This window comes from Falco punctatus (genome assembly GCF_963210335.1).
Source record: "Falco punctatus genome assembly, chromosome: 3".
Taxonomy (NCBI): domain Eukaryota; kingdom Metazoa; phylum Chordata; class Aves; order Falconiformes; family Falconidae; genus Falco; species Falco punctatus.
The window spans coordinates 109,737,251-109,764,864 of NC_137582.1; the positions used below are offsets into that span (position 1 = coordinate 109,737,251).

General features: G+C 43.8%; 1 protein-coding gene across 15 annotated transcripts in view; it reads left to right on the forward strand.

Annotated features, from left to right (window-relative positions):
- The window catches only part of EIF4G3 (eukaryotic translation initiation factor 4 gamma 3), a 147,387-nt gene that overhangs the window by 62,742 nt on the left and 57,031 nt on the right, over positions 1–27,614 (forward strand). For 4 of the 15 annotated variants that reach the window (XM_080378794.1, XM_080378784.1, XM_080378781.1 and 1 more), the window contains exons 3-6: positions 6,675–6,770; positions 20,153–20,332; positions 20,899–21,013; positions 25,083–25,183. In XM_080378794.1, the coding sequence (XP_080234920.1) occupies positions 6,741–6,770; positions 20,153–20,332; positions 20,899–21,013; positions 25,083–25,183 (426 nt within the window). In that variant the 5' untranslated portion in view covers positions 6,675–6,740. Of the gene's footprint in view, positions 1–6,674; positions 6,771–8,210; positions 8,325–11,984; positions 12,018–19,308; positions 19,330–20,152; positions 20,333–20,898; positions 21,014–25,082; positions 25,184–27,614 lie in introns of all 15 variants that reach the window. The other 11 variants (XM_080378780.1, XM_080378787.1, XM_080378782.1 and 8 more) reach the window with 5 other exon arrangements.

Consider the following 27,614-nt stretch of genomic DNA (forward strand, 5'->3'; position numbering starts at 1 on the left):
ATACTGCTTTTCATAATCAGAAAAAAAAATACAATCTTGCTGCAACATTCAATCTGGAAGTTTTAAACCTTTTTGCAGTCTCCTGAAGCCAGCAACACTGCTGAAAGAGCACAGGAGCAAACAGTTGCGTTTGGGGGGAAGACGGGAGAGCTGCCTCTGCTGACACCGTGCGTTTGTGCTGATACACACCTGTCTGAAAACTGGGGCCGTTCAGAAACCAAAGCTTGAGGAAAAGTAAGGGCTCTGGTTTTGTAGGAGGCAAATCTGAAGCAATCTGAAGAACTGCTGTTCTAGCATGTGCTTGCCTGCAGACTAGTTTATTAGGTCAAAATGAAGATACAGGTTTTAAAAAAAAAAAAATTAAAAAAAATCAGAGGATTAAAATTTAAGAACTGAACGCTGAGAGATTTCTGCTTATCGGGTACTACGCGGTTGCAGTTGTTTCGTAGGACAGTGATTCGATTTCAGGGAGGGCAGAGCAAATCCAACTCAACAGATAAATGATGATTCAGAATTAAAGCTGCGTCCTTGCTGGCACCATCTTTCCTCGCTTGTGAACCAAGTGATGGTTTATGCTGCTGCGGGGGTGGGGGGGATTTCTACACCTGCATCTGAAGCCAAACTCCTGTGCAGGCCAGTGACCCAGGGGGAAAATTCCTGAGAGGCTCCAAGAGCAGCCTCGAGGGTTGGTGCATCAGCACAGCCTGTCCTGCACTCCCTGTTGTGGTTTTCCTCGAGGAAAACGGTTCGGCAGCTGGAAGGAAAACTGAGTCCATTTTTTAAAAATGGGGATAGAAAGGAAACATCTGTGCAGTGATCTTGCCGGTGACTCTTGTGGTGCTGTCTCCTATACCTTGCTCCAGGGGCAGCTGCATTCTGTGTCAGGGAGCTTGTGTAAATAAGAATTTATAAATTTAGGGTTGGGGATCCCTTAGCATACATGACGGTGTTACTCTAAGTGCCCATCGGGTTTGGTTTTAATCAATATTTAGCATTTAACTGGGTCAGTGAATGTTTTGGTCAAAGACCACTGTCGTGCAGGAACACCTGTACATCCAGAGGAATGTGTGTGGTTTTGCTTGGAGGCCTTTTGGAGGGAGAGAGAGATCTTGCAACAGTATTATCCTATTTCCAGCTGAAGAATATTTTTGCTCTTTTCTCTCTCAACGTAAAATAGTAAAAAAAAAATCTTTGTGACAGTAGACATGGTGGCACTTCCAGTAAGCTTTTAGCTGGGTTACTCTCTGTCAGCGCAGTGATCTGAATGCTCAAATGAGATATAAACCACTACAGCAAAGTATCATATTTTTTTTATTCACGTGTGAGCATCACATTGCTTTCTGTTGTGGCCACACACACACACACACAAAAAATGCCCTTTAGGGTCGCTCCAGGATAGCTAAGGGCTGCCTGTGGCCCCAGCATGCTTCCTATTGTTACAAAACGTTTTGCTTACGCCGTCATGTTCCTCCCAAAGAGATTAAAGCTTTTTGCTGGCATTCAGCAGAGTTTCAGCTCACCCTGGACCGGAGCGCGATTGCTGCGTTGGTGTTACTGGGAAGAAACTGGGAGTCCGAAGGTTTTCTCAGCCAAGGTCACAGCGATAGTGATGGTAATAGAGCAGCAGGCTCCTGAGTCACTGTCATGTGTTGGAACTACAAGACCATTTCTCCTCCTCGTATGTAACCAGTAAATATAGACCCAGCCGAACTTCCTAAGTCAAGAGAGGATTCAAGAAACAACGACAGGACTTAACCCCTTCCCACGTTCAACCCAACCGCGCTGCTGAAGGCAGAAAGCTCACCAAGCAACACCTTTCTGCCTGGGGATTTAAAGAGTTTTGTTCCAAAAAAAAAAAAAAAATTTCCACCGGCTGCGGGAGGCAGAGAGCTGCGTGACTCAGCTTTTTCTGACCCTGATGTGTGTACTTTGCCTGTTTATTCCCAGTACAGTCAGTACCGAGGGAGTCATGTTACGCAGCAGGCTCAGTGTTTATTAACCAGCTTGGGAACTGATCTAAGAATAACTTTTTTCATTTGTTTTGTTGGTAGTGTTTTTGTTAGGTTTTTTTTTGCTTAGCACAGTCAGCAGCCCAAGGTGAATACTGCATGGAAAATGGATAGAAAGGGTTTTCCCCAGCAAGTTGTGGGAATACATAAACACACAACTATTATCGCCTTCCCCCCCGTGAATAGCCCCATCTGAAATATAAAATCACTAAGATGAAAGCTTTAAGGGAAACAAATTGCTCTGCCTCAAAAGTGGAGCAGCTCAGCAGCCATCCGTTCTCTTCCACCTCAGGGTGCTGCAATTATTTGAACTTTAGGGATTTCAATGCCAGAATTTAGATGCTTCTGAACCAGATTTTTTATACAGAATGGTATTTGCTTCCCTGCCTTCCCCTCCACTGTAGTTTATTTTGGGGATTTGGGGAGCATTTCCTCACTGGTCTCTTCATTTGCTCACTTCATCCTCTGCACTTCAGCAGCGGTGTATAAAAGCCACGTTTCCAGCGTGACTGCATGTGATTATATTACTTTGTGTACCTATTTAGCTGCTTGGCACAGAAACAAGTCCTTTTGACAGATGAATAGATGCAATACTTTTCATCAGCTGACTTGTCTGAAAAGCAGTGGAGCGCTGTGATTTATTCCGTTGGATGTTTTGATAGTTTATTCAGGCTACTTAGACGTGAACTTAGTACCTGCAGAACTTCATAAAGCACTTTCTTCCTCCCGTTCCCGCCCCCCCCCCCCCCCCCCCCCCTTATGGATTTGACACAAAGAGCAGTGAAGGTGCACCTCCATCTGGTTGGACGCCCGCTGAGCAGAAGCATTTGTTGTGTAATAGTTGTCAAAGATGTTTGTTTAGGTGATGCTTGTTGCCTTCGGTGGGATTTGGGTAGCGCTCGCTCCTCAAGGCTGCAGTTGTGAACATCGCACCCCGAGCAGACAGCACTGGCTGTCCAAAATCGCCTTGTTTTGATGGCAGCTTCATAGCAGAAACCCTTCAGTGGCTGCTATTTAAGCTTTCCTATGCTTTTTTCTTCCTTTATAACATAATGCTATGCTTATTCTGCTAGGGCTTAAATGCTGCAACAAATTTAACGCTAGATAGTGTCATCTTGCGTTTGCCTCTCAGCCCTGCTAGTGTCAGAAATGACATCTGTTGTCAATGAGGTGGCTGTCTTTGGCACTGTGTTTAAAAATGCCTGCTTTACAGTCGTTCTGCTCAAACTCACGGGTTTTTTAGGCTTGGTGATAGCTGCAGTTTCTTTCTTTCAAATTGCCTTTTGCTTGGGTGATTAAAAGCCAACTAAGGCTGTTTTGGAGGTGAGGACCTTGGGGGTAGCATGGAATCTGTTTTAGGTCTGTCTTTTAGATCAGATTTAGGCTCTGTTCTGTTGTGTGCAAGTTAAACCTGAAGAAAACATGTTTTCACGAGCCTGGAGGAGGGGGAAAATAGTATTTTCTTTTTTCTTTGCTGAGATGCTGAGGGAGCAGCAGTTCAAACCATTTGGGATAAGGGCTCTTCCCTTGAGATGCGGAGCAGGAGGCACAAGGAGGTGGTCAGCTGGTTCGTTTACTGCCAGTGTTCAAAATATTTCCCGACACAGTCACCTACCCCGCGTGCTCGCTGCGGCTGGCAGGCTGGTGTAGTGTCCGGACCCTTTGCAGGGTGCATGGATTGACGCAGAAAGCTGCTGATCCGCTGAGGGGAGAGGCCGTAATCTCACGTTGGGCAGAGATCCCAGGCACAGAAAGTCACCAGCGAGCTCCTACAAACACAGGACAGCTTCTCGAGGTGGGGGATGAAAAGATCCCAGAGTTTCCCTGTGTCTCGTTTGCACTTGATTACTCCGCGATCACTCGATGCTGTGGTGTCGGTACTGCTGTGAGATATGGTACATACTGTTTATTATACAGCACTGACACGAGCAGCTCAAGCAGAATCACACTTGTCAAATAAAAGGGGAAAATATTTGACGCTGCATCTGACATCTCAAAAAATTAGAAGGCTTCTTGCAAATTAGTTGCGAACACAAATTCGAGGTTTTGCCAGTGGTAAGAAGGGAGGGAAGTGCTGGCTGGAGAGGATTAGACCAAATGAGCTCCTGGCGAGGAGGGGCAGTGGAAAAACCTGCCCTGCTTACCTGCCAGAGGTTGCTGCTTCCATAGCAGGAGCAGATTAAAGCATTTAATTGCTCTTGAACCAGCGTCTTTGTTGCTGTGGTGATATCAACTACTACAGAACGACGTTCTTCAGCTAAATATTCCACCAAGGGTGCTCCGTTGTCCTAAATCACACCAAAGATCTAGTGATAGGCTTGGAGACAGACTTTTTTATCTTTTCTCTGATCCAAAAAGCAACGTGAGGATCGGGTAGAAAATAACAGAATGCCCTGCTAGCTGTCCTTAAGTATCTCTGTATTCACGTTTAAGTTTTACTCTTTAATGATCAGTGTAAGTATTGTCCCGAAGCATAGGAATAGGAGGTATTGCAGCAGTAGGTGTTTGGGACGGGACTATTTTTGGACTATGCTCAGTCCTTTCACCTCTGCCACATTTTGCCTTTTTTTTTTCTTTCTTTTTTCTGAGACTGGAAAATTCCTCAGACGGATTGTTTCTAAAACTATATTTTCATTTACCTTGTATTACATTTTGATCAGCAGGAGATTAAGCAGGGATTTTATGTTTAGGGATGAAAAAGAAGAAAAAAAGAGTAACACAGAGGCTCCAGCTGTCTCCTAGACACTCTGCGGGGCACAGGACACTGGTCAGTGTGTGCTGGGGCACTGGGTGGTGGATGTCTTTCAACAACGAGATGTACTGGGTGCTCTTCCAAAACAAGATACATTTTTGCTGCAAAAGCATCCTACGTTTGCTCACATTGAAAGGGCTGAAGAGGCTGAGCTGTGGGTGAGGTCTGTGACTGCTGTAGGACTCAGCCTGGGAGGTGAGAAGTAAGCACATGCTTTACCCAGTGGCATACTATTATGGTAGCTTTATTTTGTTAGAAAAACTCTTCTTAAATTGCTTTCTTTTCCTTTAAAAACATACATCCTTCACCTTGTAGGGACTGGTTGATTTTTCCCTTGAAAGCCAGAACGTGCCTGATTATACTTGGCACAGATTGCTAATTCAGACCTGGAAGTTTTTGCAGGCTTCAGGACTGAATTTCTTTCTAGAAGCAGCACGCTTTATGTTGTTTCTACACCACTCCTTGAGCTATTTGCCTAAACCAGCTTCAGGCTTTATGCTCGATCACCTCTCTTGACAGCTGAAGTTTTATCAGTTTTTTTTTCTTTCTTTCTTCAGTACAAATAGGTAAAACTTACTTTTATTGTTTAAAAACTTAATTGTTCAAATAAAATATATAGCACAGTTCAAATCAAAGACACCCCGAAACGTGCCTGCAGGCTGGTGCCGTGAAACCTGTTCTCCCAACACCACATTATGGGCTGAAATGGGTCCCTTTGTTCCTTAGACCTGCTCTAGGATTTTAATGCAAGGGCCATGAAATTCAAAGATGAGAAGGCATTCTTCAGCGAGGCTTGCGGCATGAATATATCATCATTCTGTGTACAGAGAGGGATTGCGATGTTTTTAAGCGTATCCTCTCCTGTAATCTCTCCCATGAACCCAAAGAGAAGTCCCAGAGGAGACCCAAGACCTGATGAGCGCCTTGATTCATTGAGTAAATCTGATAGTACGTAGCCAGGAGGTTAGCGGGGACCGTGGGTGCCATTAGCAGTGCCAGTATCCAGAGGTGGCACCACAAGGATGTAGACAGTGAAGGGGGAAGAGCTGAGGAGCTGGAAAAGTGACCTGTGATGGAGCTGTGCAGGAGCTACAGGGCAGTGCATAGAGTTTGGGCTAATGCCTCTTGAAAGTGAAGGTTGGTGCAAACTAGTGGCTGGTTTCTGTGCCATTACGATAATAAACTATTATTTTTTTAAAAAAGTAAGTTATAGGGGGTTTTTGTTTCTGAAAAAAAGGAGAAAGGTGCTCTGTAAAGTTATTTCTAAATGTTTTGTTAAAACATGTGATCGTAACTCTACAGCTCAAGTTTATTGTTACTTTGGGCATATAACATGAGGGAGAGCATCTGGTGGTATAAATTGTTATAGCCCATGGAAATCAGTGGAACTATGAAAAATTCACCCAACTCGTGGTCTGCCTGACATCTGTGACAACTTTGGGCCATTTCATTGTGTTGCAGACGCTTTAAAGCAGCAGTGGCTTGTATTAAAGGCATTTGAGCTTGTTTCTTGCCGTTTGTCTTATTTCGGAGGATTTATTGGCGATACCTACAGTTCCAGCTTTCCTTGGAAACAGGTTCAGAGGAAACTTTTGGGAAGGAGGTGGCTGGGGGTTTGGCCAACACGGGTTGTGACACGGTGTTGCACTGATGTGCCTCTTCGTTATGTTTTCCACTGTGGCACTTGAGCTTAGGGTAGCGTCGATAATTAGGGTAGCATTGATAATTAATTAGGGTAGTGTTGGTATTGGTTGGATCCTTGATGGAGAAGGCTTCCTCCAGTGCAGTCACCTATATTGTCTTTATTTCAATGTTCATCAGCAGTCCGTCTGATAACGTATTCAGTTCCTATCTCTTGGGATGAATCATTTGATACACTCATTTTTTTATTGATTTTTCTTGTTCCCTGGCAGGCTCCTTACCCCTCAGGACAGAATGCAGCTCCAACCACGTTGGTGTACCCTCAAGCCCCTCAGACAATGAACACCCAGCCTCAGACCCGCTCGCCGGTAAGGGAGCCCATATGGCCATTACCTGATGTTCTTTCTTCCTCGTTTGTGTGTTTCACCGTTTGTATGTGTGTGTCTCTAGCACTCGGCTGGTTCTCTGGAAAGCGTGTTTTACTGAACTGGAGGCACATTCCAAATGGCAAATCTTGATTGAATTTTTCAGACACTGTCCTGGTAGGATAATTTTCCTTTTAAAGTGGCTTATCAGAAAAGAAGCGATGGAGGGATTTTCATCTACGTTCAAGTAACACAATTTATTTTTAGCATAGTTGCTTTCAGGTTCATTTTATTTTAGACTTTAGATTCATTGCCAGAACCTTTCTCTTTTCTTCTTCTTTTTTTTTTTTCTTTTTTCTTTTTTTTCCCTCTTTAAGGAAATATTTCATAAAGTGATAGACCAAAGATGAGTAAACAAAAGCAATTCTCTGCAGCAGCACTCAGTCTCCAGTGGCTTCCGGGCATTACTTTGAGTCAGCGCCACTGGATCAGTTCTAACCATTTACTGCCTGGCACCCTGTGGGTGCTGATGCATTTAACCTAGAGCTTCTGTGTACCCACATCTTTTTGTGGTAAGCCCCTTTTTCATCCAACTTTAGGTTTGATTGTCCTCCGTATTTTTTTTTCCTTTGGTATGTATTACAACACCGCTGTGCTATCGTAGGACTTTGGTTCCCCAAACCAGGCTCTTTTGGGGGGAATTTCTGCTCGTAGCGCAGTTCCACATGATGCTAGGAGACCCTCCTGGGGCATCAGGTGCTTAGCCCAGCTTCTGGAGGCAGGGTGGCTTACCATCGCCATGTCTCGGGTGTCAGTTAGCCAAGGGAGCAGCAAGCCCTGCGCTTCTTGCCGATCCACATCTGCGTCCTAACGCTTTCAGGTTGCCCGTAAAACCACTGCACCCTTCCAAGCACTCTTCTCTTTTTAGAATAAGATAAACGCTGCTGAAGCGTGGCAACTGAAGGCCTCCGAGACGGAAGTCTTCTGTTTGTCCACTTCACACATGTGTGTGTGTGTGTGTATATATATATATATATATCTCCATATATATATATCTCTACAGGGCAAGCGTCCTCCCCATGTGCAGCCGTACTGATGCACTTGCCCCGCTTCTGGAGGTTTCTCCTCCAGGGTATTTGCAGAAGGGTTAGTTCCGAGGCCCGTTAAGCTCTGTGTCGATGAACGAGCCAATTAACACCAGTTTTGATGAAGTTTCTGTGATGTGGACAGCTGCGAATTTGTAACCGGATCCCCCCCACCTCCTTAGTCCCCCGTTCTGATCAGTAATGCAGGATACTGATGGTAAAAACCCCTTTTTTTCTCAGTAAGTATAATCATCTTCTTTACCTTTAATTGTTGAAAAGCGCAAATAAGTTTATATGGTTAGAACTGGAGCAAAAACCTGACTGAAGAGCTGCATCTCTAAACCAGTTTTTTTGACAGCCCAGCAGAACAGTGCCAATACATTGCACAGACAACTGGAAGAGGAGGAAGGTTTTGGAACAGAGTCCGGTTTACAGGTCCCTGGCTGGAAGAGGCTGGATAAAATACTGCATTGTAAGCAATATAACAAACTGTACTCCTTCTTGCAGGCAATTGTGCCGATGGCACTGTTTTTATTTCTTCCTTTCTTTCTTTCTTTATTATTTATTTTTTACTACATCTTTTTTGTTGGCTGATCTACAGAAATGCACTGATTTTGCTTCTTTGCTAAAAGCATGAGCTACTGTGGCAGTTTCTGCCAGGTTAAGTGGCAAAGCAAGGTCCAAAGTTGAATTGCAGCTGGGAGGGTCTGACCTGGCGTAGGACAGAGACCAGGGCGACTTTGGGTTTGTCGCTCAGGAGATAACGTCTTCAGGAAATTTGGCTGGAAATGTGTGACAAATTGTAGGGTTTTGGCCCCGTTATTGAGGAGGTATGGAGGAGGAATTTGTCTGTGGTTGTCGGCCATTTTTATATTTTTATTGTTTTTTTTTCAACTCTCCTGTCTGCAGATTTTGCCATCTGCTCTGCTAGCCACCATTTCCACCCCCATTACTAAAGCTGCACCCATAACACCTCATTCCACCTCCCCACCCCAAAACAAATGCAAGACTGGCCCGCTCCTGCACTACTCTTGCATTTTGTTCTGGGCTCGATTTACTTATTCTTTTTGAATTTATTTTTGAACCGTCTTTTTTTGGTGGTGAGGGAAGGGTAAAGGAGGGGACGAGGAAGGTGGCAGGATGTCTTTGCCATCCCTAGGCTTCCATAGCGCAGTCCCGTCCGTCACACAGCTGGGGTGGCTGGGGTGGGTAGGTAGGCAGTTGCGCTAACGAGGTTGATCCTAATCCTGCTTCCTCGAGCACCTGGAGTTTCCTCCATCCTGTTTCAGCAGCATCCGAGGGCCATTGGCAATTGCAGAGTTTAGGCTTTTCTGTTCCTTCCAGGACAGCTGCCTTTGCAATCCAACTGGCTTCATGTTTTCTCCCCGTTAGCATCGTAGCATCACTCCAATAGTGAGAATTTCAAAGTGCAGCTCCAGCTGGGGGAAGGAAAATGAAATCAGAGGCGTTCAGCCCTACCGAAAATTATCTGTTAGCTCTTGCCGATGCCAGCCCTGAGAACCAGGTGATTTTAACTGTCCAATTCTAGGATATCTGCCAAAAACCCCCATGATCAGAAACGGTGTTCGAGCGATCCAGAAGTGGTTATTTTCAGAGGCTTGAGGTGTGCCACCTCAACGTCAGCAGATAGAGAGCATGCCCTGTTGTCTACAAGGCAGTGAGCAGGATCATAAAGAGTGCGGGTGGCAGAAATGTTGGACCCAGGTTTCATAAAATTTTCCTTTCTATCTTACTACCTTCATCGGAAAGAGAAAAAAACCCACCAAAGTGTCTGTTTAATCTGAGCCAGCAGTGACTACAGTTTGTTCTGTTGCTTACAGCTACTCATAGGAATAAATCCTATCAACCTGAGTTATTTAAAAAAATTAAAAATATCAAGAGCCAATGGTGACCACTGCAAAATAGATTAGGGTGTTTTTCACTAACTTCAAAGGTTTTTTTTGTTTGTTTGTTTTTTTTTAACTTGTAACACATACTACGTTTCACTATGGAATGTACTTTTAGCTTCTTAAGATACAGCTTCCAGCTCTTGTTTTAAACACACTAAGAACAAATCTTTTCTGTGGAACAGTGGTAAGAGAGGCCCTGAAATTAAGCAACGTGAGGTTTTTACACCCCATCATTCTCTTTTTGATTCATTTTTTTCATTGTGTATAATGTGAAGTGTGTAGCCCTGTGGGAAAGGCTTGCCAGCCCTTCCAGGGTAAGCTTTCTTCCCTTTTCTCAAACACAAGACATACGAACTGATTTTGAGGAGTTCTTCCTTTAGGAAAATAAGGACTTGAAGCGTGTTCACCTCCCGAGACTCATCCGTGTGCCCATTTCTCACCACTGTAGGACCGATCAGCAGAGCCACTGTCCTCTTCACATCCTGAGCCTTGGGAGGATGCTGGGAGTCTCTGAGTGCTTCTGTCCTGCGGTTGCTATGAAAATAGAAATTTTAGCTCTTTAGTCTTACAAGATGATTGTGCTTTGCTTTTTTTTTCTTTTTTTTTTTTTTTTCTTTAAGGCTTAGGGAAAGCTTTCAAGATGGGAAAACTCTTACTTTGTGAATCAGTGCAGGACATTCTTTATAAACTCTTGTACTAGAACTAGTCCATGTGTGCATATTTTCTCATTTCCGAAGGTTTTTATGGCTTTTCATCCAAGTGTCACAATGAGGCGAAGGTAGAAGGAATATATAAACACTGGTATTGGTAGACTAGTATTTGGAAATCTTAAATACAGACAATTAAAATGTGTATAAAGGAGAAAATCAGCTGGACCAGTCAATGTTTATAAATTGCTTCTCATGTTTGATGGCATTAAAGTAGCTGGGAGGTAAGGCTGCAGGTGAGCCCTGGTCCCTTTTTTCTTACTGAAAAAAACCTCACATTAAGAAACTCAATAATCAGTAGCCAGTTTTGATCACTCTTCTCGGGCAGAAAGTGAAATGCACTGAGTCCCTGTAGTGTGAATCGGCAGGGATGGACTGTACCGTGTGCTTCGGCACCTGCGTTGAGTTACTGAGCCGTCACAGACAGCAACAGGTAGAGGCATGCAGTGGGTAAAAAGCCACCGTGGGGTCTAGTTTCATTTGCTCCATGTAATTATTGGAGCTACCATCAGTAGATTTATCTGCTGTCGTCGTGCTCTCCTTATTACACTGAGAATTAAGGGTTTAAATACCTAACTTGGCTTCTTGAAGAGGATACCTCGTCATCTTTATTTATATTTTTCATTTCTTGCATTCATTTTTATTTCTACTTTTAACAATCAGCTCCTTTTTGGAAAATGCTTTGAATGTTTACTGAGCATGTTCAATTCTGATTACTTTGCTCCTCATGTAACCCAAGTGGGTGGGAGGTGATTGAGTAACCCGAGCTCAGGGCTGGGAACCGGGACCTCCTGTTCTCCACTCGAGCTCAACCGCTGATGCCTTCAGCTCCCCAGGGACGTCACGGGTTAACCTGTCTCCTTCGCTTTCAGCTGGGGGTGACAAATCCGACTCGTTAAGGAGGGTTATATTGTGATTGTTATGGGGGGGTGGGGGCGGGGGGAAAGAAAGAATTGCTGATCTTTGCCTTGCAGGGAATTGCCCATGGCCCCCTCGCCGGCAGGACACTAGATGTGCCTACCTGGCTCTTACCTGCTCTCCATCCTCCGCTCCCACCAAATGTTTGGAACGGCTCTGAGTCCAGCTGCTTTCACCATTTACCTCCACCTTAAACCAGTTTAAAAAAAATCTCCACTGCTGCTTGTTTTAAGTTGGTTTATGGTTTTATTGTCTGGTGTTTGGTTTTTTTTCCCAGGCAGGATAAAGAATGCCTGCATCCATACACTAGAGTGCCTTGAAAATAGCAGCTTTGGCTGTGTATCTCCCGGCTCTCGAGCAGCACACTTTCCCCGTAGCAGTGTTCACTCGTTATATCTCAGTACCTGTCTGTCACTGTCCTGCAGCAAAGCTTTTGACTGTTTTGTGGTTGTTTTTGTTGTTTTTTGGTGTGTTTAGTTTTGGTTTTTTTTTTCTTGTGGGTTTATTTTGCATAGAGTGTGACATTTTGGTTTCGTTGTGGTGTTTCTGACTCTTTGTGCCTTTCCTTTTGTGTTTGTTTCTCCCGCCTTTCCTCAGTTTGCAGCGGGGCCTCGACCTGCCCATCACCAGGTACAGTACCCTGCCCCTTCATTATCATCCTAAACTAATTGGCTGGGGGAGGCGGGTGGTTGGAGGTGGTTCACCCACTAACAAAGAACGAAGGCTCGTTTTGGAAACCAGCTCTGTTAGTAGATACTAGCACATGCATAACCCTGCTAACAAGCTGCCTGCAACGCAGAGTAACACTTTTAATTCTCAATTGGTGTCACCGCACTCATTAACCACCCCACTTAACGCCGTTTCCCTAGGAAAGGAGATCCTGTAGAGACTGTTGCCAGGTGTTTGTGAGATTTGCTTGCCTTTTCAAGTGGCTAGTAACTTGGCCGAATATTTCCCAAACTAGTCGGTGGATTGAGTTGCCTGAGCTGAAGATGTCAACGAGAACCGAGTGTTTGCATCCCTAGAAAATCCTGCTTTTCAAACTCAGAGCAAGGCAAATGATTTTCCAGTTCATAAGTTTCTTGTGTGATACGCCTGGTTATCTGTAATCATCACATCAACTTAATACTGTTTTTACTTACCCCGTGAAAGCCAAACATTTAGGAATCTTTGTAGTATTCCTGTTGCATGACTTGGACTTTGTAAGGAACCACTTGATTAAGAAGAATGAAAATCAGGAATAGCTTTGGCTTGTGAAACTCATGGGCGGTGCTTATTAGGATGACAGGAATACCCAGAGGACCTCTTCAGCGCCAGGACAGATGCACAGGTCCCTTCCATGTAGTCGAGGTCTCCAAAGTTGGTTTTTTTATCAACTCCTGTATTCATCCTTGCCAAAACCCTTTTCCCCTGATTTTGCTGCTTCTTGCAACTTTTGAGGGGACAGAGGTGACGCTGACAGGTGGAAAAGAGGAGGAGAGGCATGATGAGTGCAGGAAAGTTCTCCCAGATTCGGTTGTTTCCGTGTCACTCTTCTTTCTCATCGCTTGGAAGGAGCAGGTTGTTTCCACCAAGTTAATAGGAAATAAAAAATAAAAAATCCTTTTTACTCCAGTGATGTCTGGATGGGGGCTTAAGTCACAAAAGGTTTGTTTCAGGAGAATTATTTTGTTCTCACTTTGCTCCTGTTAGTATGACCAATTTAATACTGTAGAGGTGAGCGGGTGAGTGTGTTGAGTGGGCACTCACACCCAAAAAACCCCATCATCTTTGTTCCTTCCAGCTCAAAGTGCAGCATGGAGGCAGGCATCCTTCCAGAGCAGGCCAAAAAAAAAAAAAAAAAAAAAAAAAAGGCTTAAAAAGTAGAATGAGGCATTTGCACTTGTTTGCTCGCAGGCAAATGTGACGTGTGTGAGAAGAGAGATCATTTTTGTGCGTGGCCAGGGATTGCATTGACAGGCAGCGGTGGAGGAATGTTTGCGGGATGACGGAATTAGTATCTTGTTTAGATATTTTTCTTCTTGGCCTTGACTTCAGGGCTGTGTTTATATTATGCAATACCAAAAATGCATCACTATCAGCAACTCGTTAGTTCTTTCATAGGTTGTTACTAGGCGAATTATGTATTCAGCGTGAGCCATTTAATATTCTCATAAAACTCACTGAGCTCGCTGCAAGCAGATTTTGGACCGCGAGTCTTGAGGCAGCACAGCCTTGGAGGAAACTGTTCCAGCAATTAGTGGCTTTACTGATACGACTACCACCAATCTGTCGTAACTTGATTTAAAACTTTCTCTTGGACTCAGTTATGACCCTGCTTGCAGGTTAAAACTTGTAATTTCCAAGTGTTTTCCAGATTTTATCACTACATATTTAATAGTGTGGCAGTTAGAGTTTTTGACTCTGTTACATTTGAAGTCTGTTTATAATTATCTGAGAGAAGCTGTCATGGTTAGAGAAACATTTCAGGCTTTATTCCCAGTTCTATCAGCGCTGGAACCGGGCAGGCACGGAGAAGCCTGGGCTGTAGATGAGTGGTTTAGCTCTTTTAATCCCAAAATTTCTGCCTGTGGTGTGGATTGGGGATGGAGGGAGGGATTTCTGCCACGACCCACACAGGAGGGTCACAGCTGTTGAAGCGAGCTCATCCCAAATTTAGAGGATGCTCGAGACCAATGTAAACAATTATTCTCACATGGGAAACTTTTGACACGTTTAAATTGTGTAACATAAGCCGGTAGGCTTCGAGACCGAGATTTTGTAACCTAAAAAGTGCCAAATATGTAAATTGACCACAGCAGTGTTAATGTGTGTGGCAAAAACGTGCTCTTCTGAGGCGGTGGCAGTGAGATGAGGTTTGCAACGACTCCGGTGTCGATCCCAGTGGGATTTTATTAACATATGCCTCGTATTGATTCCGTGTCTTTTTCAGTCAAATAATGGATTGTTCTTTAATGTTACTTGCTGTAATCATTAGATCTTTAAAGTACTCAAATTAGCATGATTTAACACCTGAAATTGACTGGGAACTTTATTAGCAACTTTTTTTTTTTCTGATGGGAATGTCTACCCGGGGTGGTTGATAGCCAGTCGACGCTATGGAAAGCATAGTCAAACCCTGCTTGAGAGAAAATAATTAGAATGAGATTTGGGATGCTGTATTAATGGTGGCTGAAGTGAAATGAAAACAGCTGCAGTGGTTCTGACGACAAGTTAAACGCGTGTCAGCAGTCCTTGATTCTGGTAACATGGCCACCGGAGAGACCACTGAAAAGACTCATTTTATAGGAGAAAGAAAATGGACCCTACAGAGTGTTTTGTGGCAGTATATTTAAAAATACTGTCACCTTGTGTTCTCAGAATGCTGTAGCGGACTTGGCTACCACCCTGCCTGGACTTGCTGCTCTGTTTCCCACTTTGTGCACAAAGCATCCTTGGTTTTTTTTTCTTTCAAAGTTAGGTTTTTGAGTCACTTTGTTGCTTCTGATCCTCATGAAGCACAACTGAAAATAGCAGTTTTCTTCTCATCTGAAATCCAAAATGTAGGATAACCCTTAATTTAAGAAGTGACTTCAGGAGCGTATGGGTTATTTTAAAATGGATGCTCAGAAGAGGCCAGTGTAATTAAAAACAGAAATAAGAACAAGTATAAACTGAAATGTCATAGCTCCCTTTCTGACTTTATAATTGTATTTGAGATTAGTTTACTGGTTATGGCAGACTAATTTAGTTTGAGGTTGCTGGTGTAGTCTGTCCCAGTTTTAGCTTGGGGTTACTGGAGTTCTTTCGGGTAGAGCTTATACAACAGAAAGCTGGGTTTGGCTGTCTGGTGCTGTTAAAAAGCCGTGTGATTTGGAGAGGTCGGGAATTTACCCCCTGAGCTGACTCAGAACTAACCAATTCGTAGCTTTTTGGAGTATCTCGAGTTAGAAAGCCATCAGAAACGGCTGCCTTGGTCACTCCTGTCTTCATCCATGTGTGGGGAAAGGAGCTGCCAGTTTTAAATCCCATGGTGCATACAAAAAGGGGTGGGTTTTGCCCCTTGTTTTATCATTTAGTAAATAATAAAACAGGGAAAATCTGCATGTAGCGGGGGAAACAGGCCTTGTGTTGGTCCCATAGGGCTGCACTTGGCTGCTGGGGAAGCAAGATGTGGACCTGAGGACTTTCTGCTGTAGCTTCTGCTTCTGGCAGCAGAACTTCACATCTCAAGGCTGCAGCTCCTCAGCTGAGCCCAGGTGCCTGGGCTGAAGTTTGAAAGAGCAAACGTAGTGTGCCGCTTCCGTCTGCAAGGAGACGTGGCTCCTGCTGTCTTGCCTGTGCAGACTTCTCCTGTTTCCAGGTCAGGGTCGGGTTATCCCACCAGCCTTCTTGATGGGACCCAGGCTAAGGATGACTAACGGGGCTGTCTCTGGTGTTAAAAACTTAATGGAAGCGGAGAGCCTGGACGTACAGTTTGATAGTGTCTGTGACATCTCGTTGAACTTCCCTTTTGCTGCTTTTCTCTGCAGCCTTCGTGTCTCTATCGCAGCTGCCAGCCCTGAGCCCATCTAGGAGAAAATAGACGTGTGTCTATGCATGTTGCGTTCGATGGGCTGAGCTTAGCACAGATTTGTTTTCAGCACTCTTACCATGAGTTTATTTTTTAGTGAATCTTTTAGAGTAGGGAGGGAGTGTTCCACAGACATCTCACTAGAAGTGATGGCTTAGAAATACGGAATAAATAGAAAATCAATTAAAATGCAGTGGTGGTTTATCAGAGGGAGGTTGGTGCTCTCTTTGATCATTGATTTTTCTAGATGACAGCCTCTTATCTGGCTGGCCTTCAACAGGCTTTTGACACAGGGTCATGTGGGAAGAAAATTAAGCAGGAGAAGATGATGGTTAATAAAAGGATATTGAGGTGTGTATATATATATAAGGAGTGACTACAAATGAATGGCAGGGTATTGCTGAGAGGGGTACGCAGGAGGTTGGTGGTGATTTTCCCTAATATAAACGTTAATTACTCTGACACAAACAGCAGGTATGTGTCTGCAGCAAACAATGAGCACAAGGCTTGAAAATGTGGTGAGCACAAGGATGCTGTGCGAGGAGGACTGGCGGGATGGAAGCAGGGTGCGATCCAGCATTGCAAGGTGCGAGCCCTTACGCTTCAGTTTCAGTGCCAGGGAGAAGATTTTACTCCGTAAAGTGGGAGCTCATCAGCTGAAACCACCTGTGCAAGGCAATTTTCAGACAAACCACAGAAGTTATTTCCAGCGGAGATAGGGAGTTTATTACTGCTGCATTGGGAAGCACTGGGGAAACCCTGTCCGGAGCATGTGCACAATTCTGCTTTTTATTTTCCAGAAAGACTTCCTTGAGCAGGTAGGTGAAGGGCTGCTGAGATGATGAGAGCTTATTAAACAAGCAGGCTAAAAGGGTTGAGCTTAAGGCAGCTGATAGAAGCAGTGTCTGAGAGGGGTTTACTTGTGCTCTTCTCTAAGTGTATCGGGGGAGCAACCTTAGGAAGAAAAAAGTCAAAGACATATCGCCCAGTAGTTCTGACTCCAAGATGATCCAAGAAATCTCTTCCTGGCAGAGCTGGACATGTAAGGGACAGGATTGTGACCTGAGGACCAGGAGTCGGGTCCTCGCTGGTTGCTGAACATCTGCATAGCAATTTTAATGCTAATTTGACCGTCGTTAGACATAGGAGGACTTAATGTTAATTGTTGAAGGAAGTATGCAAGGAAGGGTTGGTGTAACACAGGGTTTCTATCAGAAGCCTTGCTGTGGCCCAGGGTACCTTCATTCTGGTCCTGAGCAGGTCCTGTATGTGCTCCGCTCCAGATCCTGCACTTATTAAAAGAAATTGAGACAAAATATACCAGTTTTAATTGCCTGGTGTTCTCCCCTGGGACATCATTAGCATTACTTGAAAATACTTGTCTGTGCAGGCATCTGTTTGACCTTGCCTCCAAAAAAGATTATTTTTTTGGCAAATCAAGTCAGAACAGCGAAACGTCTCGAGAATGACTTTGAATATTGCTAGCTTAGCTTTGGAGTGACGCGAACAGGGATGGAGTGTAAAACCGTTTGCCAGCCAAATGATACTTGTTTTGAACAGTAAAACCCAGATACAAATCAGATATGTAGTGACCTCAAGATACCAGATTTCCTTGAGAATTTTAGTTTTGCTTATAGGAAGTGGAATAGCTAAAAGGAATTCAAACGGCCAGAGATATCTCTGGTTGGCACTTCCAAAAGTTTCTGATGGTCTTGTTGCTTGGAATAATGGATCTGCTTTTCTTCTTGCTGCGTCTGTCTTGCTACTAGTAACAAAATTCTTCTTTTTTCTCCATCTCTGAGTTTGAGCTACTTCTGCAATGGGGTGGGCAGTATAGAGTGTTTTTGAGAGGTTGGGTTTTGTAACCTACGAGCTCCCTCATCTGAGGTTTTCCTTCTTGGCGCTACCATGGTGGTGTTGCCAGCGATGGAAGTGAAAAGCTATCTATAAGCAAGGAGTTTCTGGGGCTGTAATTTTTTTGTCAGTGGTTTCAGTGCTGTTATTAGCACGTTTTATGGGTGCGGGGTTCGTGTCTGGCTCGCACCGGTGGACGACTCTCGTCTCTTGCAGCAAAGGCTTTTCTGTGCTGCCCCGTGCATGTGGTTGCTGTCAGCAGAGAGGCAGGTCTCGCTTCACCCTCCAGCCCATTTTCACGCTGCATACAGAGTTGTGGGGAGAAATAGTCATTATTCAGCATTTTGCAGTGAAAGAAGAAAGGACTTTAGCACTTTCTGGTGCCTTTGGATATTGAAGAATCGTGGATTCCAGTTATTCTCACCATAAATTCAGCATATGCCCTTGGTTCATGCAACACTCGTGTAGTTCCCCCACATCTAGACAGCCACATGGTTTGTATTAACGTGGGAGCACGGTAGTGTGTTACTTTCCTGGTTTTCTTTCTGCAGCCTTGCTACCAAACTTTTCTCCCCAAACAGTTGCCTTCTGCTGGTTCAGGTCACAATTCTTTGTTCAGATTAACAGGGCTGGGCATAAAAGCATTGTGCTCATCATAATGCTATCTGGATTTCTGGGAGGGAGTCATCCGTGGCTTTCTGGAAGAAATCGTTTGCTCTGGGGAACAACTTAGGTGTCATAAAGTCTTTAGCAGCACCAGAGTGACCATGTTAAGCTCATTGTCATGTCAAGTGTAGAGGCATCACAGCTTCCTTCCGCCCTATCCCATTCTTCCCAAACGCCGAGGCAGATGAGCCCAGCTCATTCCTTAGTGGATACCACTCTCTCTTCTAACCGCTCATGATGCAGTTGCTCACAGATTATTTACATCAACGTGCTTCATCAGTCAGCAGTGTTCAATGTGATGTATGGTGACCTAATGATTATTATTTTTGTTGCTTAACAATTAAAGACATGGCGTTTCTTATTCTTCCAGTCTTGGTGCAGAAACAGAAATCCATGATTTGAGAAGGGTTTCTGCTTTAGCTGCTCTCTCTGTATCACTGAAAGAGACCAGAAAGGAAAAGTGTTTGATGTCTTAGGAACAGAGTAAACATAGTGTCTTTCTGTAGTATCATATTTCCTGCAGTTAATCGTGGTTTGCTTGTTGGGTTTTTTTCTTGTTTTTTTTTTTTTTATTTTATTTTATTTAAGCTTTTATGCTTCCATATAAAACTTTTCACAAAGAATTTCTGACCCCTGCCATGGGATTCTGGTAGAAGAGTCCTTGGTTACCAGTTCATTGTCTTTTTTTCTTGCTGTTTCTGTAAGAGATTAGTCAAAGCAGGATAGAAAGATGTATGGAATTGTGTGCAATTAGGGTGCATGTTTTATCCTATTCCTTCCTATTGATCTGTAAGCTGTTCCATTGGCTTTCTTTCTGTTTCCTGCTGCTTTCTTGCTTCGTTATTGAAGGGAGGATTCAGACCTATACAGGTAATTTTAACTCCTGGTTCTGCATGGCATAAGTGTCTCTTCTCACTTGTATCATCACTCCGTTAGTGAATGCATTAATGTCCGATGCATATCTTACCGACTGAGTTTCAAGATTGCAAAGACTCCAGAGCCAGGTCTTCCAGTGCCATGAATGCTCCATACCCTGGACGCCGATGCCTTTCCCAGCGCGTAAGGGTTGAGAACGGAGCGTGTACCAGTGGGTTGCTTGGTTTCCTGGACCTGGTCCATCTGCGTGGGGCATCACTTCATGCAAACGTGGTAGATGAGTTTGGTGCCACCCTGGAAGAGGTTGCCACCTTTCTGAAAACAGAGGGCAAAAGAAATCACCCAGTTTACTTTGTACAGAGGATTGGCCTGAGGTGTCTCTGGCCTTTGTAAAAATCTGGCTTTTTAGCTGTTCTGGAGGTATATTGGAACAGTTGCCTTGATATTTTATTTTCCTGGCATATTTATAAAGGTGGCTGTTTTGGCAGTCAACCCGCCTTATAAAAAATACATTTGACAAAAATAATTTTTCTAACATGCGCTCTGAAAGCTGAGCTGTATAATTCAGTACATACAAACTAATAGTTACTGGAGTTTAAAATCTCTTACCTTTTTCTACCTCGTAACGTGGAAAGCTGTAGCATGATCTTGCTATTTACAGATAAACAGCAATCGTCCTGCAGTTTTCTGAATGCGTGGCAACCCTTTGAAAAGTAGTAATATAATGATAATCTTGTAATGATATTTGAATTCTTTCCCAGAAAGTCTGACCCGTTTTTTTGTTTTCTCTCCCTCCTCTCTCCCTTCCCTGCCCTAGTTTTTCCAGAGGCCGCAGATACAGCCTCCAAGAGCTACCATCCAGAACAGCAGCCCTTCCATCCGTCCTGGTGCGCAGACACCGACTGCGGTGTATCAAACCAACCAGCACATCATGATGGTTAATCATCTGCCAATGCCCTACCCGATGCCTCAGGGCCCCCAGTACTGTATACCACAGGTAAAAAAATATGTTGTCCGATCACCGAAGGAATTACAGCGTTCGCTTCCAACTGGATTTTCTCAAGCGGAGCTGGGGGGGCGCAGGGTGTGGAGTGAAGCTGGTGGTTGTATATTCAGGCTCTGTCCTTTTGCTGGATGAAGTATTTGTTCTTCTGTGCATGCAGGCAGTAAGAATAAATTCCCTTTCTAGTTTTGGAGATCCCCCCTCAAAAACAGCATGAGGCTAAGCTCTTGGAAAATGTTCAGTGCTATAAATAGAACTAAATTGACTTCATAGATTTATAACTACTCTAAAACCTTGGGGCTCGTAAAAACACAATGTTGCTGAAATCAGAGGAGTGACTGTTTTCTGCTTCAGCTCTCCTGTCCTCCCTCTCTTGTCTTTAGGTGACATTGTTTACCTTTTTTTAATTTATTTATTGGCAGTAACATTTCTGAATCTGCAATTAATTGGCTTGATAATTGGATCCCTGTTGGTCGGGGGGCTCGATTACAGGATCTCTGTGCAATGGCATGAAGTTGCCCAGCTCTTTATAAACTGATGGTTATTTTTTCCCCTCCTAGTATCGTCACAGTGGCCCTCCATATGTCGGGCCCCCACAGCAGTATCCTGTTCAGCCTCCAGGACCAGGACCCTTTTATCCAGGACCAGGTCCTGGAGAATTCCCCAATGCCTATGGTAAGTTCTGCTTGGAGTTTTCTTATAAAGTATTTTCTGGGTGTGTTTTTCTGTTGTCAAGCCAAAGATTTATAATAGCAAAGTGGATTAGCATTTGTTTGAACTTCAAATAGCTGCTCAATTTGGTTTTGTCGCAGCCCTTATTATTCACTCCTGAAAAATTCACAATAACAGAGTATTGTTTAGACGAGTGCTCAAGGAAAGGCTGTAACTCACAGCACTACCCATAATCACATGTGAACAAGAATGGTGGCTATTTGTTATTCCCCACTCAATCATTATTTATTAAGGTATTGTGAATACATCTGGCAGCCCTGGTTTCCATTCAGCTATACCCTGAATATGTTCTCAGCAATACAGCAGCGAATGTTTCTTATCCTGGTGTTCCTCGTTCGGCGTTTAACGAGGGGAGAAGAAAAAACCGTGTGATTTGATTCACTGGGCTTACGCTGCAAAGATGAAGCGAGTCCAGTTGAAGAGTTTGTCACCGTGCACAGGCTGAAATTTGGCCTTTTAACGGGCAGCTCTTGGTCTTGCCCTTTTTCAAGCAAAAGGCTTGGGAGGTTGCCCGACGTCACTGCACACGCTGCCGTTGTTGGGCACCCTGTATTCAGGTACTGAGCTTCAGAGCTGCACCTAAAAATTCCGGGGCTGCATGCCCAGTGCTGCATCCCTCCTGGCTGCATCTCACCTGTCCGTGGCTCCTCTGGGACCTCACAGCTGCTTCTCACTTGGGTCCCAGTTTGCAGACCCCGTGTAACAGTGGGTGACTGTCCTTCACTGTCCCAGGACGCCTTGGCAGTCATCGTGTACCTAACAGTAAGGAATCCCTTCCTTAATAATTTCCACTGTGTTGCTATGTACAATGTATAGCATACTTGCAGCAGTCACCTACAAGGTTTTCTGTGGGATCTGTGTTCTGATAGCTAAATCAGGTCCTGCAAGCTGCGTTTGAATGAGATTCATAATTGAGTGTCTTGTGGTCACGTATATCACTACTATTTATCTTTTATTATTTACCTTCCTCATTTATGGGAACATAATGAAAAATCCACCAGGATTCTAGTCATCACCCTGTTTGAATGAGCTGTGGTTTGTTTTTTTTTTTTAATTTAAAGGGCTTTCACCTCTTGATACCAAATTTTGAGGTATTTTGTTCAGCCTGATGGCTACCTGCCCATGTACATTCTGTAATTTGTTAGAGGCAGAGATACTACCAACGTTCCGTGCGGCTTTAGCTGTTGGTATTTCAGAGCCTTAGAAGGGAATGCTTCGTCTTCCAGGCTGAACAATGACAGCCCTGTACCGCTGGCAGAATCGCACATTTGCTCTTCACAAATACAGATTTCTTGTAAAGGGGAGAAAAGCCCCAGCTGCTTACCTACTTCTCATTGTAAAAGGTCTCTTTCTTTTTTTTTGTTAATTCCCCTTCTTTCTTTCCTTTTTTTTTTTTTTTTTTTCTTATTTGGTGTATATGGAGCTAATGCGACTACTTTGAAAGTTTGCCATGAAGCCCACAAACCTGGTTCTGCACTTTCTGACTAAAAGGAGAGAGTGGAATTACAAGGCAGCTAGTTCCTGTTTGCTTCTCCTGGAAAAATTAAAGAGAAGAAATATTGCAGTGGCTTTTTAAATCTGATCTGCTAAATGAGGAAATTACCCCATATTCCTAATTTTCTTCTGCCGTTAGAGGTCTGCTTTCTTACTTTCTGCTCGCTTAGTGCCGTTTGTCTGTCTTCACTTCTGTAATTTGGAAAAGGTTCCCTTCCGCTTCCCTGCCGCTCCTGAAAGCACCTGGTTTCTTGTGGAGAGAGCTTGTCATCTTTCGGTCCCAGCTTGGTTTTAGGTTGCTGCGTCTGTGGAGCATCAGTGGGCGAAGCTGGAGGTGTCACACAGAGCATTTGCCAGGCAGGGCAGGTTTAGCTGAGGAAGAGGATGATTGCCGGTTTGCCTGTATGTATCCACCTTTCCCTCCTCTTGCTTCCTTGCTGTTTATATAGGGACTGGAGATGTTCAGTGTCTCACCACGCACTGCTCGTGGCATTCAGAGATGACTAAATTTATAATCCAGACATGGCTAATGCTGCTGGCAGCGGTCTTTCCTATAAACCTTGGGACTTCGTAGCCAGCATGGCTGCTAGACATCAAAATCATCGCTGTTTGGCAGGCTGTAAAAGAAGGTGACAAGGGAAAATACTGCAGAAGCCAAAACTTGTGAAGACGGACAGTACAGTTCTTTAAACTGTCTTGGGTTTGCAATTTATCGTTTTCTTTCCTATCCGTGAGTCTCTGTGCCGCACTGGGAAAGACCTTGAAATGAAGAATGGAAAGGAATGAGAATAAAACTTGGGTGCTGCTGAGCTGGAAAGGCTCAAGAGGCAGGGTGCGGAGCGGAGAGTGTCGCGCTGAAAAATGCACTTGGCTCATTGCCACAGAAGCTGTATTTCTTCCCAGAAGTTACTCTTGCTTTTGCGGGATTTGTTTTATTTTATTTTTTTTTTTTTTAAAGGATTTTTCAAAAAGGAAGTGTTCTTCCTGGAGTTATGCTGTAGCTCACGCTCTGACAGGGATCACATTACAGGCAATCTGATTAGATTTGGTTTCTAGGAAACTAGAAATCAAGATTATGAACACGCCGCAGGGCTCCCAGGCTTGCTCCTGTCCTCTCCTGTCATCCAGACCCCTGTTGTACACCTGGCCAGCTTGGCCAAAGCGATACTTGGAAGAGCTTGAGGCTCCATCGCTGTTTTTAAGGCGAGAGGTGGGAGGGTTTTCACTTCATAAGCTATAGGGATGCTGATGGAGAGTTTTGTCCCCCAAGGCCAGATCTGAAGTCACGCTGCCTACCATGAAATTCAGAATGAGAAGTTTATTGAATCATTTAGGCCACCTTAATTGCAGCATGCAAGAGTAAATACAGCCGGCTGAGCTTTCAGCAGCCTGACGCCGGTGCGGTGCTCTCTGCCTTAAGCTCTGCCTGCTGTTCTGGCAGGGAAAAGTTCTCGCTCCGAGCGTGCCGATAGGGAGCCTGCTCCGAGCTTTTGCTTTCCATGTCTCGGTGTGAGGGATGCATCCTTTGAAGTTGCAAATCAGATTGTGCTGGGCTGGCTTCGTTTGCTCTCTTGGATTTCATCGTTTGCTTGAGATAGTACTAACCTTCTGTTTGGTTCCAGACACACAATACAGGTTTTCGTTCCCATTTAAAGGTTGGTTTGGTTGAAGAACAGATGAGATTGCTCCAGATGCAAGTGCAAACTGGCAGTCCATCTAGCATCCAGGCACAGAGGGGGGAAAAAAAAACCCAGCACCATCCTACAGGTTAACCTGACATCTGATCCACAGACAGAAGACGGCTCTACTGTGCCACCTTTATTTATGTCTGGCACATTTTTAAAGCCTTCAGTCCTTTTGAGCCAGCCTTATTCCATAAAGAAAAACATAATGAAACTATATTGGATTATGAATGTAATCAACAACGCGGTGTAATTTTGCAATAATAACTGTGGCCGTGCTTTTTTTGTGTTGCTGCATGAGAAGAACATTGCTTGTAATTAAATTTTCTGGCTCTGCTTCAAAACGGGTTGCAGTTGACCTTGCCAAATTCTTTGTAATGGTTTGACTGAATTTCTCTACAAAAGCAAAAAAAAAAAAAAAAAAAACAAAAAAACCAAGAAGAAACCTACCTGCGTGGTCAGAGGAGTCCAGGGATGGGCCACTTTTCATGCCTTGGTGATTTCAGCAGCCTCCCAGAAATGGATGCACCTGAAAAAAAAATGAAAAGAAAAAAATGAACGAGTGCCTTAATCATTTGTCTTGATCAAATAGCAGCTTCTGTTTCAGTGGAAGGGGGGAAGAGCAGAACACAGACCGGTTAGCAGCTGGATGTTCGGAGTTCTGGTTTTTGGAGGGAGGGAGGGAGGAGCAGGTGGTCAGTTGTACCTCTTGTGCTTGGTTTTGTTTCATTAACAATGAAACAAATTTTACTGGAAAAAGAGTAACTGAATTTTTTTCATTTTGGAAAATTAACTGAATTTTTCACTCTTGCTTCTGTCTTCTTGTCCTCTCCCAGGAACACCTTTCTACCCAAGTCAGCCAGTGTATCAGTCAGCACCCATCATAGTGCCTACACAGCAGCAGCAGCCTCCACCAGCTAAAAGAGAGAAAAAAACGGTAAGGGATCACCAGTGATGGATCTGTCCCATCTGGGAATTGTCCTGGTTGTAAGGCTGAAGGAAATTAATAATGAGCTAAGCTTAAAACTGAGCTTTATCTACGCAGAGAGGCTTAAGCCTTACCTTTCACGCCTAAGTGTAATTAAACATCGCACAATGCTGCACAATGTCTTATTTTTGATTTTGCTGTGGGGACTGTGACATCTCAGCCAGTCAAAAAGGAAATATTTTTCCGTGTTTTGTGGTGAACTTAAAGCAGCAGCAGCATCTCCCCGAGCCTGGGCTCCTCAGCTGCCCACGCTGCTGCCTAGAGTTTTACCGAAGAGCCAGGTGGGAATGAACAAACTCAGATCAGTTTGGGGGAGGATGTTGGGAATCGGTTCAAATTGACAAAAAAGAAATTGTTTAATAGTATGCCTTGAAAAAGGTAGAAAACCAGGAAGTTCTGAGCGTATTTGCAGGCTTGAAAGAACCTGAACACACAACCTTATGAAAGTGGGTAGAGGTTTGGAGGCCACGTTTCCTCTCTTCCTAATTCACTGGTGAGAATTGGAGAGGGACAGATTAATGGAATTTCAAGCCATTCACATGTGGATGATGGTAGGGAATAGTAAAGGCTCACCAGGCAAATGTAACGTTTAAACTGAAAAATCTAGGGGTAGGCTTGAATTTGTGAATGAATCGTTTCTAAACGATTGAAAAAGAAATTAAATTACATCACTGTGTGTGTTAGTGGTTTGAAAACATCAGAAGATTCATGGGGAAAAAACCCGAGATTTGTATGTCTTTTAAAATGCAGAATATTTGCATCTTTTGATTTATTTATTTTTTAAGATGATCTGAGGTGACACTTGATTTGGGAAACTGGAAGAGCTGAACAATGTGTTAGCTGGGCTAGCAAGAAAGACCTTTTTTGTAGCTGCTGTCAACAAAGGGTCATGCATCTCCTTTGCTACCCCTTCACCACGCTCTTCAGCATCCAAAACATGACATGGCCAGATCATTGATGCTATTTGAAATGCAAAGATGTTCCCAAACACTCAGCTGCGGTTCAGACATGCCAATGAAGCCAAGTTCTTTGAAGCAGAAAAGCAAAAGTTTTTCTTAAATGCCCGAGGTGCTTTTCTCTGAATGTACTATTTCAGTTTGCTAATTGGTGTTGCAACTGAAGAAATGAGAGAAATTAAAGAAAAATTAAATATGTATATGTACACACACCCGCACGCATCATTAGTTGAGTATTGGAGTACTACAAACTTTCAGGCAGGGTGAGCTTGTTTTAAGGCCATTGACCGCTTTGTCAGGAGGAGCGGAGGGCAGGAATTTGTGCCAACTCTTAAGTCCTTGTTGCTGTGGTTAATTAAATGTCTTGGCAGAAAAACTCCATCAAAAATAAGAGAAGACCACATCTTGTCAACATCCCGAGTACGATGTGTATATTTATTGATCTTCCCAAGAGTCCCAAGGACTCTTTGGGTGAACCCAAAGAGTCAAGAAGACATCACGTGATACTGAAGTTGATAAATCACAAAATCCTTCCGCAGTTAGCGACTTGATATGTTGCTGATTAAAAAAAGCACGGTGGCTTCCAGCGAGACCCCTGCCCTTGGAAGGATTATGTCTCTTGGTTTGCTTGCAGATGTACATTGTGTTCAGCGCAACAGGGACTACTGCGTGCAATTTATCCCAGCGTTCAGCAAAGAGCTTTTAGGAAGGTGGACAAACAATGACACTGTCTTTAGGTTCACCAAAATCTTCAATTCTTATATTGCAGGTTCAAAAATCTATTTCATGTCAACACAGACAGCTTGGCTGTTCCCCATATTCAGCGACACAGATTGGCTCAAGTGTCAGTTCAGGATTCAAATGATGAGTGTGTTCTTGAGTGGTTTATTTTAGAAAATATTTTTCCTTCCCATTTTGGGGCTTTGGAGAAACTCAAAAAGCAGACTTCTTTCCTAAATGCTGATGAGTTTCATAGCACTTTAGTTTGTTCTTCTTGTGGTTTCCCTTTCCTCTGCTCAGTGTTTTTTGCTTTGATTCCCTTTGTTTTGTTGGTATGACTTTTCTCAGTGTGGAAAGGAAAAACAAGAAGAGCTGATTTGCTTTCCCCCTTTGCCAGCAGCCGGGTTGGCAAGGTCACTGAATTTCATATCAGAGTGAAACATGCCTTTTTTTTTTTTTTTTTTTTATTACTGCACTTTCCGCTAACTGGCAAGCTTAGTTGTGTAGCTAAACTGTCTGCTAAATTTTCTAAGTTGCAGTAAACATTTTCTAGAGGTAGAGACCGTGTTCTGAATTACAGGGTCATGCACTGGGGTGCACGTATTTAGACCTAACTGGTGTGGTGGTTGAGCACTTTGATTAAATTAGCTTTCCAGATTAAGGGGTGACATACCATGCATTTCAAGTTATTGAAACAAACCACA